Source organism: Sinocyclocheilus anshuiensis, unplaced genomic scaffold (genome assembly GCF_001515605.1).
Source record: "Sinocyclocheilus anshuiensis isolate Anshui unplaced genomic scaffold, SAMN03320099.WGS_v1.1 scaffold454, whole genome shotgun sequence".
Taxonomy (NCBI): Eukaryota; Metazoa; Chordata; class Actinopteri; order Cypriniformes; family Cyprinidae; genus Sinocyclocheilus; species Sinocyclocheilus anshuiensis.
The window spans coordinates 3,561,694-3,575,785 of record NW_015548217.1 but is presented as its reverse complement, the minus strand read 5'-3'; the positions used below and the strand labels follow the sequence as shown (position 1 = coordinate 3,575,785).

The following is a 14,092-nucleotide window of genomic DNA, read 5'->3' as shown; positions in this document are numbered from 1 at the left end:
TATGCACCAAGAGCTTGTAACACTCCAAAGAGAAAGGAAAAATTGAAATCGCATCATATGACCCCTTTAATACAATGTAGGCTACTGTCAAAAAAAAAAAAAACAGGCGCTAACTGGCAGAAGTAGTGTGAAAATGACTTGTGCTAGCTGTATCCTCCGCTGCAGCAGCCGAATTTAAACCTTTTGAAAAGAGATCGGTTAATTTTACACATTTAGCAGCGTTGGACTTAAGCCCTTTTTTTTTTCCTTTCTCAACGTTTTTCTGCACCACCTTTCCTTTTTTACGGTCCATTATCTAGCTTTTACTGAAAATCTAGCTCGTGTTGCAATCTCTCTGATGACGTGCTTGATTTTGACTGAACGGTTCGGTCGGCCCATCTCGGGACCCAGATTCATATACTGTATATATATATATATATATATATATATATATATATAGGTTGTTTCTTATGAGAAGGGTGTATTTATTTGATTAAAAACTGTAATATTGTGAAATATTATATAAATATAATTCATTCCTGTGATGCAAAGCTGAATTTTCAGCATCATTACTCCAGTCTTCAGTTTCACATGATCCTTCAGAAATTTTCCTTCAGATAATTTGGTGCGCAAGAAACGTTTCGTATTCTTATCATTGTTGAAAAAGTTTCTGCTGCTGAATATTTTTGTGGAAACTGTGATTCACTTAAAAGTTTGGAGTAAGTAAGAGAAAGAGAAAGAAAGAAAGAAAGAAAGAAAGAAAGAAAGAAAGAATTAAATTTTATTCAGCAAAAATGCATTCATTTTATCAAAACAGTGAAGACATTTATAATGTTACAAAAATATATATATTTCAAAAGCTGTTTAATTCAGCTTTCTTTTCAATGAAAGAATCATTAAAGGCTTCATTTAAACCTCAATTAAATGTATTAACTGTGCATTTTTTCCACAATAATAAAAAAAAAATACTACTAAGTGAATAGCTTATATGAAAGGCTATAGTCGTATCAGTGGCCTAGAAAAAGCTTTTCTATCCTACATGGGGCTGCTCCCCGCCATGCTGAGATCACATGACACAGACAAATACTCACTCAATTACTCTCTGTCACTTTTAATTGTTGAATAAATTATTTACACAGTCATAAATATGCTTGTAAGTAAGCAGGGCATTACAATGGCATCATTAACCAAAAATCTTTTCCATCCACACTTCATGATAGGTCTTAGTATAGAGCCCACTGTCATATCATATCATTGCATTAGATTCTTCCGTTTTAATATCAACCCGTCGTGGGATGATGATATTTTGCTGACATCTAGTGGCTACTAACAGGAAGCTATTTCAGTTTTTAGGTGGTTTAAGGACAGCCAATAGATGAAAAGAACTGGCAAAACTGCTTATTGTGATCCAAAACGGCATTTTTCAATTTATTAAATTCAAAAGCGAAATGAAAATGTAGCATTGATCTCAACCATATTCAGAAAGCTACAGCTCCCGCTGACCCTTGCAGAGGTTAATAAAGATACACATTTACAGAAATGGGGTTTACTTATTCCCGCTAAATGCGGGACATTCCACATTTTTCCAGGAAAAGTCAAAAGTTACAATATATGAATCCTAAATATAGGAGTGAATATCTGTGACATTAAATATTTAACAGCCAGCATTAAATATTCAACAAGGTTAGGGCTATTGGACACTGAGCAACACTGTGAAAGAGAGCTTTTATGTCTGAGAGCATTAGACCAGATGTGGACTTCTACTGTATGTGAATGCATTATTGTAGGCATCGTTGAACCAACATTTATAAATGTTAATGTCAGCTAATTATGATGCATGCATATAGTTTGATTCAATACTACACACACTTTAATAAAGAGTATCTTATTCTATTACAATTTAGAGGCAAAACTGGTGAAAGTAAAAACAGAAGCATTTTAAATCTATTTATTACACTAATTGACCACCTTTTTTTCTAAAACCATGTGTGCTGCACGCATTTAGTGAGTAAAGTTGCTCTAAACTACAGTACATTTTTGTCAGTACTAAAACTTGGGAGAAATATATACCAAGTAAATGACTAAAGCGTCTAAGAACTGATTTCTGCAATGAAACACAATGGTGACACACGATACCCATCTGTATATTAGTCAAGCAAATTCAGAAACTTTACTATCCTTTGCACAAATCAAAAGGTTGAAATCATTTTCACAGTATAGTATAGTATAGTATAGTATAGTATAGTATAAACCTGTTAGGCTTAACTGTGTTCACATTGTAAAAATGTGAAAAAAAAAATATTGTGTAAAAATATCACAAAGTGTAAAAAAAAAAGTGTAAAAAAAAATGATCCGATTGAAAGTTAGAATTTTTTGCAGTCCAGATTTAGGCCAGTATAGTATAGTATAGTATAGTATAGTATAGTACTATGTATAATATAGAATACATAGCATAGTATAGTATAGTATAGTATAGTATAGTAGTATAATTAGCCGTATAGTATAGTATAGTACTATGTATAATATAGAATACATAGTATAGTATAGTATAGTATAGTATAGTATAGTATAGTACAGTACAGTATAGTATAGTATAGTATAGTAGTGTTTTACAATTTGATAATACAATCTTGTATATACATTCGTAGCATATTATTGTACATATTAAATAGCTAGTATAGTATAGCATAGCATAGCATAGTATAGTAGTATAATTAGCCGTATAGTATAGTATAATAGTGTTCTGCAATGTTATAATACAATTTTGCATATACCTTTGTAGAATAGTATTGTGTATATTTAGTTTTGCGTAGTATAGTATAGTAGTATAATTTGTCATATAGTATAGTATAGTATAGTATAGTATAGTTAAATACATTGACATTGATACAGTGCAATTACACATGTAATTGCTATTTAACTATGTACTTATTATAGTGTTAATGGTTAGTTTATGGTTAGTCACTTGTAATTATGCATAATTTGCTGTTATTTCTATAGTAAATATGTATAACATGGTAACTACAGCACCTTAATATAAAGTGTTACCATGTACTCTTGTATAGTGCAGTAGTATAGTCACACCGCCGGGTAACAGAGACTCGATTCGGTCATAAACCATCCACAGCCTGGTTTTGACACCAATGCAAAGAATACACGTCTATAGATAGTAAACGAAGGGCTCTTACCTGTCCGACTTGGGGTGTTTGCGCAAAGCTTCGCTCTTTAAGTCCTGGAAGGACCTGAAGGTCTGCGGTTCCGCGGAGATGCCCTGCGCGCGCCTGGTTCTGGGTCCGGGTCCAATAGCGCTCGGCAGCACTGACTGACATTTGTGCAGCTTTCTCTTCAGTTCATTCACCTCCTGCTCTTTCGCCAACAGCAGCCTCTCCATTTCCGTTATCCGCTCCTCTTTTGTCAACAGCATCTTGGCAAATTCTTCGTCTAATTTGCTCATGTTAGAAGTTTGGACCGAATAAACACCCGCTGAATGATGTTCTTCCAACTCTATAGTCAAGATTTACTTCAGCACAGATCAACTGCGCTCCGTGCGCTCCCTTCCTGCAGACTAGGACGATTGTTTCATTGAGAAACCAATTAGATGTCCCTCTCCCTCCTTCCCCAGAGAGACCTGGTCACTCCGCTTCTGTCTACCACGCGCTGGAGCCTCAGATAGAATCAATTATCATATCATATCATATCATATCATATCATATCATATTATTGGTGACGTGCTTTAGTGTGTATGCAGCATTCAATACAATAATGTATGCAAGTAATGCCTTCTTGAAAAACAGTAAAATGTATTTATTTATTTATACATACGTTTTCTAAAGAAAATAATTGTTTATTATTAGTTTGTTTGGTTGTGTATTTAAAAATAAATAAATTGTGAAATGTATTGATTTGTTTGGTTGTTGTTTGATACTGCAAAATAAATAGCAGTATATTTATTTCTTAAAAACAATAAATTGTATTGTAAGGTGTTAGTTGTTTGTTTGTTTGTTTATTAATTCATTCATTTATTAAAAATAGATAATAAATGTATTGAAATGTATTTGTTTGGTTGTTGTTTGCTACGGAAATATAAATAATATTCTATTTATTGATTGATTGATTTCAAAATAAATAAATTGTGAAATGTATTTGTTTGGTTGCTATTTGTTACTGCATCATAAAAGCCTATTTATTTGATTAAAAAAAAAATAATAATAAATTGTAATGAAATGTGTTAGTTTGGTTGTTGTTTGTTACTAAAATATTTATTTAAAAAGATATAATAAATTGTATTGAAATATATTAGGTTGGTTGTTGTTTGTTACTGACATTTATTTATTTATTTGTTTGTTTGTTTGTTTATTTGTTTACTTTTAGGATTGTGAGTTACTTTTATCCTCTGCATTGTAGCAATTTATTAAGGAGTTACATTACATTACTTTCTTATTCTGGCTTCTTCAGGTCTTCCCATATAGTTATGCAACCATGTAACCAGAGTCACCACTGACGCTAAATTCTTGATATTCTTGGTAAGGACAAGAAAAAAATGTTGCTCTAAATTTGTTCTTTTCTTATTTTACTTTATCTGGTGGCCTATAAAACAATCTTTTTGCATTCAGCGAAAGATGTTATTTCCAGTCTCTGAATGGAAACATTTCAGATATCATATTATGCATATTGTGGCCTTAGCTCAGTACCCAGTCATCCAAGAAAAGCTAAAGTTAATCTTTACAGACCCACTGATGTGAAGTATGGAAAAAGCTCTTGCTGTTCGACCCTATAGACTAAGACTTCAGTGCACAACAACTATGTTACTGGGTCAGTTTTCCATTTTGACTTTATTAATTAATTCTCAGCGAAGTTCTATCAAAAACAATGTAGCCTGTTTTGTTTGTTTAGTTATTTGTCTTCTCCGTCTGACTGATCAGGTCACCTTGACTTCTGTTCTCTCTGCTCTGTTTATGTCACATAAGTGAAAACCTGCTGTGATTCACAAAATTTGAGCATGGTTGGTTATCTCATCCCAATGAGGCAATGCCATCCGCAGCTCTCTAGGGGAAGGAGTATCAGTTTTCAGACAAACATTCAATGGTCTGACAGTCAGTGGTCTTCCTGTAATGCATATGATTTCTCTCATAGAAACTGTAGAGCGTTCCTAAGTGAAGACAGGATGTTGCAAAATCAATAATGTTTATGTCATCATGCGCCTCAACAGCGGGATTTATCTAAATGGAGGGAGGAGGAGACTCTTCCTGAGCTGATGTTGCTGAGAGACTGTGATGGGAAAGGAGGGGGCCGGGACTCTTAACTACAGATTTACTCAGTATGAATGCAGAAGAGCACTTAAAGGGATAGCTCACACAAAAAATTAATTTCTGCACCCTTATATCCATTCAAACAGTCCATACATACATACAAAATTATTACATCATTACATCACTTGCTCACCGATGGATCCTCTGCAGTGAATGGGTGCCGTCAGAATTAGAGTCCAAACAGCTGATAAAAACATCACAATAATCCACAAGTATTCCACATGACTTCAGTCCATCAATTAACATCTTGTATGTGAAAATCTGTGTGTTTGTAAGAAACAAATCCATTAATAAAGCATTTTAAGTTTGAATCGTATCTTCTGGCCAAAACATCAGTCCAAAATCAATATTAATTCACATTAAAATCTATCAACACATTTGTTTAGAACTGTTTTGGACTGTTTTTGCTTGTAAACTGTCCTTGATCTGAGCATATTTCTCTCCTGATTCAGGTGGAAACAATTTTTTCACAGAAAAAAAAAGCAATATTATGGATAGAGGACTTGTATTTTAGCTGGGGGAAAAAACGGATTGAAGTTAAAACGTCTTCATGATGGATTTGTTTCTTAAAAGCATGCAGATTTTTGTTTCCCAAGACATTAATTGATGGACTGGAGTGGTGTGAATTACTTGTGGATTACTGTTATGTTTTCATCAGCTGTTTGGACTTTCACTCTGACGGCACCCATTCACTGCATATGATCCATTGGTGAGCAAGTGATGGAATGCTACATTTCTCCAAAAAAACATTTCAGATGAAGAAACAAACTCATCTACATCTTGGATGGCCGGAGGATGAGTACATTTAAAAAAAAAATAATTTTTTTTCAATTTTTGGGGACGATGGAACCATAAGTGATAAATACTAACTTTGTTTTGGCCAACAAAAACACATCAGCCATGCTGCACTCTATTTGTATAGACAGTCCATTATGGGTTTTCTGTCCTCTTTGGAGCTTGACAGGCAATGTGTGAAATGTTGAATGGATGAAAACTGCATGAAGATTATTCAAATATTCTCCCCATGATTTGAGAATGAGTAAACAATGACAGAATTTGAACTATTCCTTTGCGCCCCAGAGAGAATTACGGAAAGAACTACTGCTGAAAGTCACCATGATGTGGGCATTGTTTGTTATTTTGCAGCTTTTCAATGGGACTTCAATGACAGGGATTTATTTTTAGGTCAGCACCCTCACTCTGATCCCCTGTGGTGGAACAGATTACTTCCATGGCTGTTATAATTGCCAGGGGATGAATCTTGTCTTTTCAACACCTCTCTCATCCGCTGAAGCCGCAGTGCTCAGATCTCACTCCTGCCAGGATGTGACTCTCAAGTCAAGTCAAGTCAAGTCACCTTTATTTATATAGCGTTAATCTAGCCACTGTGCTAAATAAAAACCTAGGATTGTTTTGGTTATTTTCTATGAGTTTGTGGATATGCTCGGCCCTGGCAGCTTTTAGAGCCTGTCTATAGCTGGACATACTGTTTTTCCACGCAATTCTAAAAACTTCCAAGTTAGTTTTTCTCCATTTGCGCTCAATACTACGAGTTTTTTTCTTGAGAGAATGGGTATTACTGTTGTACCATGGCGCAGTACGTTTTTCTCTAACCTTTTTCAATTTGATTGAGGCAACAGCTTCTAATGTATTAGAGAAGATAATGCCCATGTTGCTAGTTATTTCGTCTAGTTCATGTGTACTTATTGGTACACAGAGCAGTTGAGATAAATCAGGCAGGTTATTTGTGAATCTGTCTTTGGTGGCTGGAACAATAGTTCTGCCCAGACGATAACGCGGAGCCATTATCAAATTCCTTATCAAGTGCCCTCATACAAATTCCCGGAGACAGGACCCAGCTGAAAGAACTCACAGAAGATGATGCCTCTTTTCTACAGCTGCAAATACTGTTTTTTATATCAAAGTGCCATTTCTCTGTGCAATTTTTATTTTATTCTATTCTATTCTATTCTATTCTATTCTATTCTATTCTATTCTATTCCTGTGGTGCAAAACTGAATTTTCAGCATCATTACTCCAGTCTTCAGTGTCACATGTTCCTTCAGAAATTATTCTAATATGCTGATTTGGTGCTCAATTATTAATAATGGTTTTTATTATTATCAGTGTTGAAAACAGTTTATGCTGCTTAATATTTTTTGGGGGAACTGTGATACATGTTTTTTTTTTCAGGATTCTTTGATAAGATCATCAATGTATTGCATCGTTGCTGAATAAAAGTATTAATTTCTTTCTTTCTTTTTTCTTTCTTTTTTTATAATAATAAGCAGCAAATCGGCATATTAAAATTATTTCTGAAGGATCATGTAACACTGAAGACTGAAGTAATTATGCTGAAATTTCAGCTTTGAATCACAGGAATAAATTACATTTTAAAATATATATACAATATAAATATATAGAAAACAAACAGGTATTTTAAATTTTAATAATATTTCACAATACTACTGTTTTTATCAAATAAATTCAGCTTTGTTGAATATAAGAGACTTATTTCAAAAACATTAAAAACTTTTGACCAGTAGTACTTTTTTAAGGCGTGTGTGTGTGAGAGTGAGTGTATGTCTGGATGCTGTGCCAATATTGTATGCAAAACAATCACGCCAATAAATCTAAATTCAAATGTAATTTTTCGCCTCACAGAGCTAAGAACAAATGGTTTGACAGCAGATGGTAATTCTAATCTTAACCCAGCATATGTGTACTTCCACCTCCCAAACTCAGCCCTCAGGCAGCAGAGGTATTCAAATTCAACAGAGGTCCTTCAGTGTCTGTCTCAGCCCCCATTGCCATATCCATAACCATGGAGCGAGTGTACGGATGAAAAGGTCAGGGCACTTGTATCATACTGGTTTCGACAAAGCAATAAGAAACTGTCAGGAGAGATAAGCATCTGCATGATGCACCAGAAAAATGGGGAGAACCTTTTGAGGTATAATATATCATCATACATTGAATGGTACATATAATAAAACATTGTGAATCAGAGCTGGAACAATTTTGGATGGTGATGACATAGTGATTATTAGACACATGACCAGTGAGCAGCCTGGGGTGACTTTTTCAGTCTTAAAGGGATAGTTCCCCCCAAAATGTAGTTTCTGTCACCATTACTCACCCTCATGTCATTCAAACCTGTATGAGGGTTTGCTTGTATTTTTTGGAACACCAGTGAATATATTTTGAAAATTCTCTACACTGTTGGACCTCCTTGACTTTCATTGCAAGTCAAGTCAAGTCTAATAACATTTTAGAACTTTATTCAGTTCAGTTGAATAACAGCGTCAATGTTGAAAAGTTCATCAATTATGAAACAAATTCAACTGAGCTACAAGCAGCTCTACAGAAAGCAATATTATTCAGATCAATTCAGTTCAATGTTGATTCAATTTATTATTAATAATAGTGTTGATGTTGCAAATTCAGAGTAGAAAAAAAGAGTCATTTCCCAGCTCAATTCAGTAGAAATGTGTTCTCATCCGATAGTGTCAGTGCAGCTGAATCAATAAAATTCATCTGAACTGCATGCACAGTTAAACGCTGTAGGTTTTTTATTATTTTTATTTGCATAGACCTTAGTCAGGTTAGACGTCATTAAGGATGTCACAATATCAGATTTTCACTACATAATTATTGTGGCCAAAAGAATTTATCATAACATATGATAATATATTGTGATAATATATTGATTGTGTGTGTGTGTGTGTGCATTACGCCTATGGAGAGTCCCCACAAGGATAGCTGACCAGACAGCTATATCAATTAGCATTGCATTATAAATATACATTATTCTTATGAAAAATACCCAAGATGGCTTGAAGAACACAGATAATCCATACTGTCACAATGATGTATCCATATTGTCTTCAAATTTCATCAGTCAAAACATTTGCTTTTGCATTTTATTCAGCTTCAGCATATGTCCATATAAGGGATTTCCTGGAAAGGCATTTGTTTAATTACTTCTGCGAGTCCTCCAGCGTCAAGTATGAATGAAACGTAAATTGCATGTGAGAGTTTAGTTATTGCGTTAGCCTATGTATATTGCTACACCTCTAATTAACACGATAATGTTATTAAATGTTTAAATATCATGATTATTGTCAATAAAAGTATATCGTGAAACCTCTATGACGTCATATTGAATTTAACAGATGAAAACAAGGCTGTGAGGAATAGACTTAACGTTACAGTCTTTGCAATGGCATGCACTGTATAGGCTAAAGATCACGTAATTAACTTAAAAAATTGTTGTATGGTGTTTTTGCCTACTGATTTTTTTCTGGAAATATGTTTTATTAGTTTGAACAATCGGTTGTTAACCAACAGTGCAAACTATTTAACACACTGTATTACTGTATTTTTTTTTTTTTTATTAAATATGTCGCTACCCTGATGAGGTCCATCAGTCACATTTAGATCTTCTATCAGTCAAATGTGTTCTACAAGTTTGCTAAATGTGCTCTTTAAAATGTAGAAACTTCTTTGCATGAGCTTGTTTACATGTGTATGTAACACCCAAAACTCATGGTATTTATTGTTGGGCTGGTTGGGATGATGTAACAAACTGTTTTACTCTAACAAATTATTTTTTAAGAAACCATTGCACTTATTTGGTTTGGTTGGGTCATTGCTTCAGTTGCATATCTAGTCAAAGAAGAAAATGGAAGAAGCTAATAAAAAACAACAGTAGACAAAGGTGGAAACCGCAAAAATGAATATGCAATAGGTACATGGGTTATTTTTACCACAAATCGTAACAAAGTCTATAATTATCAACAGCATATGGAAGCTGAAAAGGCATATTACAAACCAAGCAAGAGCCAGTTATCCCTAAGAAAGCCACCCTTTGAAACATAACTCAAAGCATGCTATTTATTAATTCACATAAAATGCACTAGCTGCAGTACTAAATGCGGATATAGCAGGCTATCAAATAGATTTAAAAATACTTTAAAAGTGCCCGTTATCTTACATTATGGCTCTCGTCTTATTACCTTGCCTAATAGCACATATCTGAAGGTGTAGTTAACCTGAATTAAAATCAGATAAAGGTGAACTAATGGTATTTCCACGCAGATATGTGATTTGAGAGAACTGAAGTTCACTCCCAGCTGATCTCGCTACAATCACGTCTGTAATTGAGTCTCCTTATGCTTATGAAGAGGGAGTTAAATGGCTTGGTTAGCATTCCAGTGGGAAATGCTTCTATTAGCTACAGTACACTATGTCTGGGTACAACAGCAACCTGCCAGAGAGGACTCTATGAACAGCTCACCCAAAAATTTAAATTAAAGTCCATCACCGATCATCTTTCCCTGTGATATAGCTTTAATCTGCGGTGGTGTTTTTAAACTTGACACACAAGAACCTGGTGCAACACATATATGTGCCATTCAAGTGGAGTCAAGAAATAGTAAGTCTACGAGTTCCAAGTTATACAAATTAATATTTTTCATAATTTTGAACTCAAAGGTAGTTATTTGGGCTTATTGTTCACAATATAACTATTTTTTTGTTTAATTTTGGCTATTTCTGTGTAATGTTTCCAACTTAAACGTGCCACGTCATAATAACAAATGCCTGACTCAGAGGTTTGAGAGTCCTAGGTGCACTTGAAGGCAGTTTAATATTTGAGAGCTCTAGCAGAGGGAATAATAAAGCTGCTTTTCTACTACCTCCAAAATTTGCGAACCGTTTTCCCCTAGTGGCAGTTGCATGGAACTTTCAACAGGTTGTGAAGCTGCTGTTACAATCCACTCATTAACCTGGTGAATAAACATTTTTGTTAATTCTCACTTCATGCTCATAGTTTTGATTGAAATATAACATTATATCTGGTCTAGCAGTTACATATGGTCTAACCACACAAATTTGAATATTTTGACTCTCCCGAAGCTCAGATCCAATTTAGAAAATTCTGCATTGATCAGAACTCCAAGCAGCTCCCATACGACTCTCCACTGAAAATGAATAACTTCCTGTGTATTATTTGTTGGAAATGGTGAAAGGCTTAAAATTCTGCATTGTATGGCTTTAGAGGACTACTAATATAACTCATAACTCACATGGATGACTTTTATTGTGCTTTACTGTACCTTTTTGGAGTCTGGCAGCATGAAGTCATTCTGCCTAACATCTAATTTTATGTTTTATGGAAGGAAAATAATACTGGGTCAGAGTGTTAGGTGAACTAATTTGTTCAAATGATGAGGTCCCTCTGACATTTTGCTGACTTACCTCCTGCTATACTTTTTTCAGCCATAGAAAACCGCTGTTTTTTGGGGGGGGTCTTATTTGTACTATATCAGGAAGGAATTTAAAATAAGGCCAGTTTTCACCAGAATTGTTATTTTGAAACACTGCTAACTTCAGAGCAACATCAGAACTAAATATATGCAGCTCATGAAGTGCATATTATGAAACTTGAATGATTTTATTTAGAAGAAAAACATCTTTTGTAACTGCATCGATACGGTACAGGGTTCTAGACTAAGGAATTTTCTCCTCCCAGTGTATAAAGTGTCAGAGGAGGTCATCCTGAGGAGCACAAGCCATAGAGAAGAACACCACTAATGATGCAAAACAAACTGGACACTCTCACTGGAATTCATAAGCACTGCCTGTTTAATTCAGAAAACAGTTACATAACACAATACGGAGAAAAACACACACTTCAGTGAAATGGAGTTGTGTAAATCCTTACGGTGGGATCTTGTGTGTGTGTGTGTGTGTGTGTGTGTGTGTGTGTGTGTGTGTGTTACTGTTTTTGTAGGCAGCTGCTGACAGAGCTTGAGTAAAGAAAGCCCAATTTGCACATGGACCAAACAGAAATCAATAGCACTCTGTAAAAGAAGCATTTTAAGACTCAATAGCTCTCAGGCTTTTTGCTGTGCTGCATATATTCTCTTTGTTGCTATCTGTGGAAGTGTTTTCAATATATCTTAGACAATATGTCTTTCCATAACCACATTTGCATTTAAAGAGGCAAAGAGTTGTGTGAATCACTGAATGAATCACCGGACACCCCTCTGATTGGTTGAACCTGATATAATCAAAAATAATGCCCTCATACACCCTATTTGCATCAGACAGTAGGTGCTTTTATTCACAAGGGGGCGCTGTTTCACTCGCCATGCCATTTTGCTTGCTACATCTGAATTGTGATTAACATTGTAAACAGAAAAAAATGATGTTGATGAAATATAAAAGCTTTTGGTCTTCAGTTCACATTTAGTGAACTTCATGGACGTCAGTTAATGCTGTATTCACGTGAAACTCAGGTCAGACTCTATGTAGTGCACAGCAGAGTTTGTCGTGAAAGCACAGGGACCATGGGACCACTTGCCCATATCAAAGTCAAACAAACAAGTCAGGAGACAGCAAACACTGGGCCTTGACAACAAGACATCAGCAGTAGCATGTTTACTTTGTCAATACCTGGTGTAGAATGGAAAGTAAGAACAATCTAGGAGGTAAAACCAGAAAAATAAGGCCAATTTTGTTGACATATGCAACAGTTTTCAGACTCTCCAAGGCTCAAGGTTACTAATGGTTTTGTTACTAAAAATATAAAGGCAGCTATAGAATTTCAGGGTTAAAGACACATTTATTATGCATAAGAAAAGTTTGAAAAGATGAAATTCTCTCATGCTAACCTAGGCTGCATTAATTTAATCACAAACACAGTAAAAACACAGTAACACCCAGAAAAATCTGGGTGTTATATTAGATAGCAACTTGTCTTTTGAAAATCATATTTCCCATGTTACAAAAACAGCATTCTTCCATCTTAGAAACATTGCCAAGTTACGAAACATGTTACCTGTTTCTGATGCAGAAAAGCTAGTTCATGCATTCATGACCTCTAGACTGGACTATTGTAATGCACTGCTAGGTGGTTGTCCTGCATCTTCAATAAACAAGCTACAGATAGTCCAAAATGCAGCGGCTAGAGTCCTTACCAGGTCAAGAAAATATGATCATATTACCCCAATTCTACAGTCTCTGCACTGGCTACCTATTAAGTTCCGTATCAGTTACAAAATATTTCAGATGATGCCAACCCTGAAACAACATACAGAACTACCACATTTTGCTATAAGTTTGATTGCATCATATAATAATTGCTGTTAATAGTGTTCATCGTCTGTTTTATTACGTCTTAAATTGATTTTTCCATACATTTCTGCCATATGTACATTAACTGACAGTCACCACTGATAAGCTACCACTAAATATTGTAGAAACTTAATTTGCTGTAAAGTTGCTTTGCAATGATTTGTATCGTGAAAAGCACTATACAAATAAACCTGACTTGACTTGACTTGACTTAAAAACAGTAATATTAGGAAATATTATTACAGCTTAAAATAACTTTTTCTATTTTACTTTACATTTTTATTTATTTGATGACAATGCCGCACTATTAAAAATAAAGCTTCCAAAGGGAGATTTTCACTAGAGAGGAACCATTTTTAGTTCTCCAAAGAACCTTTCAGTGAACACTTTTTTTTATTAGTGTGCAAAACACTTTAATAATCTAAAGAAACTTTTTCCACTATAAAGAATCTTTTGTGGAATGGAAAGATTCCATTCTTAATGAAACCATCAATGCCAATAAAGAGTGTGAATATTCAGCCATTACTCCATTCTTAAAGGGGTCATATGATGCGATTTCAATGTTTCCTTTCTCTTTGGAGTGTTACAAGCTCTTGGTGCATAAAGAAGATCTGTAAAGTTGCAAAGACTAAAGTCTCAAATCCAAAGAGATATTCTTTCTA

At 34.7% G+C, this 14,092-nt stretch overlaps 1 protein-coding gene across 1 annotated transcript in view; it reads right to left on the bottom strand.

Moving 5' to 3' along the window:
- The window catches only part of LOC107654050 (cGMP-dependent protein kinase 1-like), a 178,757-nt gene extending 175,324 nt beyond the window's left edge, over nt 1-3,433 (bottom strand). Inside the window, exon 1 of the mRNA XM_016440947.1 lies at nt 3,168-3,433. Within this exon, the coding sequence (XP_016296433.1) occupies nt 3,168-3,433 (266 nt within the window). The remainder of the gene's footprint in view (nt 1-3,167) is intronic.
- Nucleotides 3,434-14,092: the final 10,659 nt, after the last annotated feature.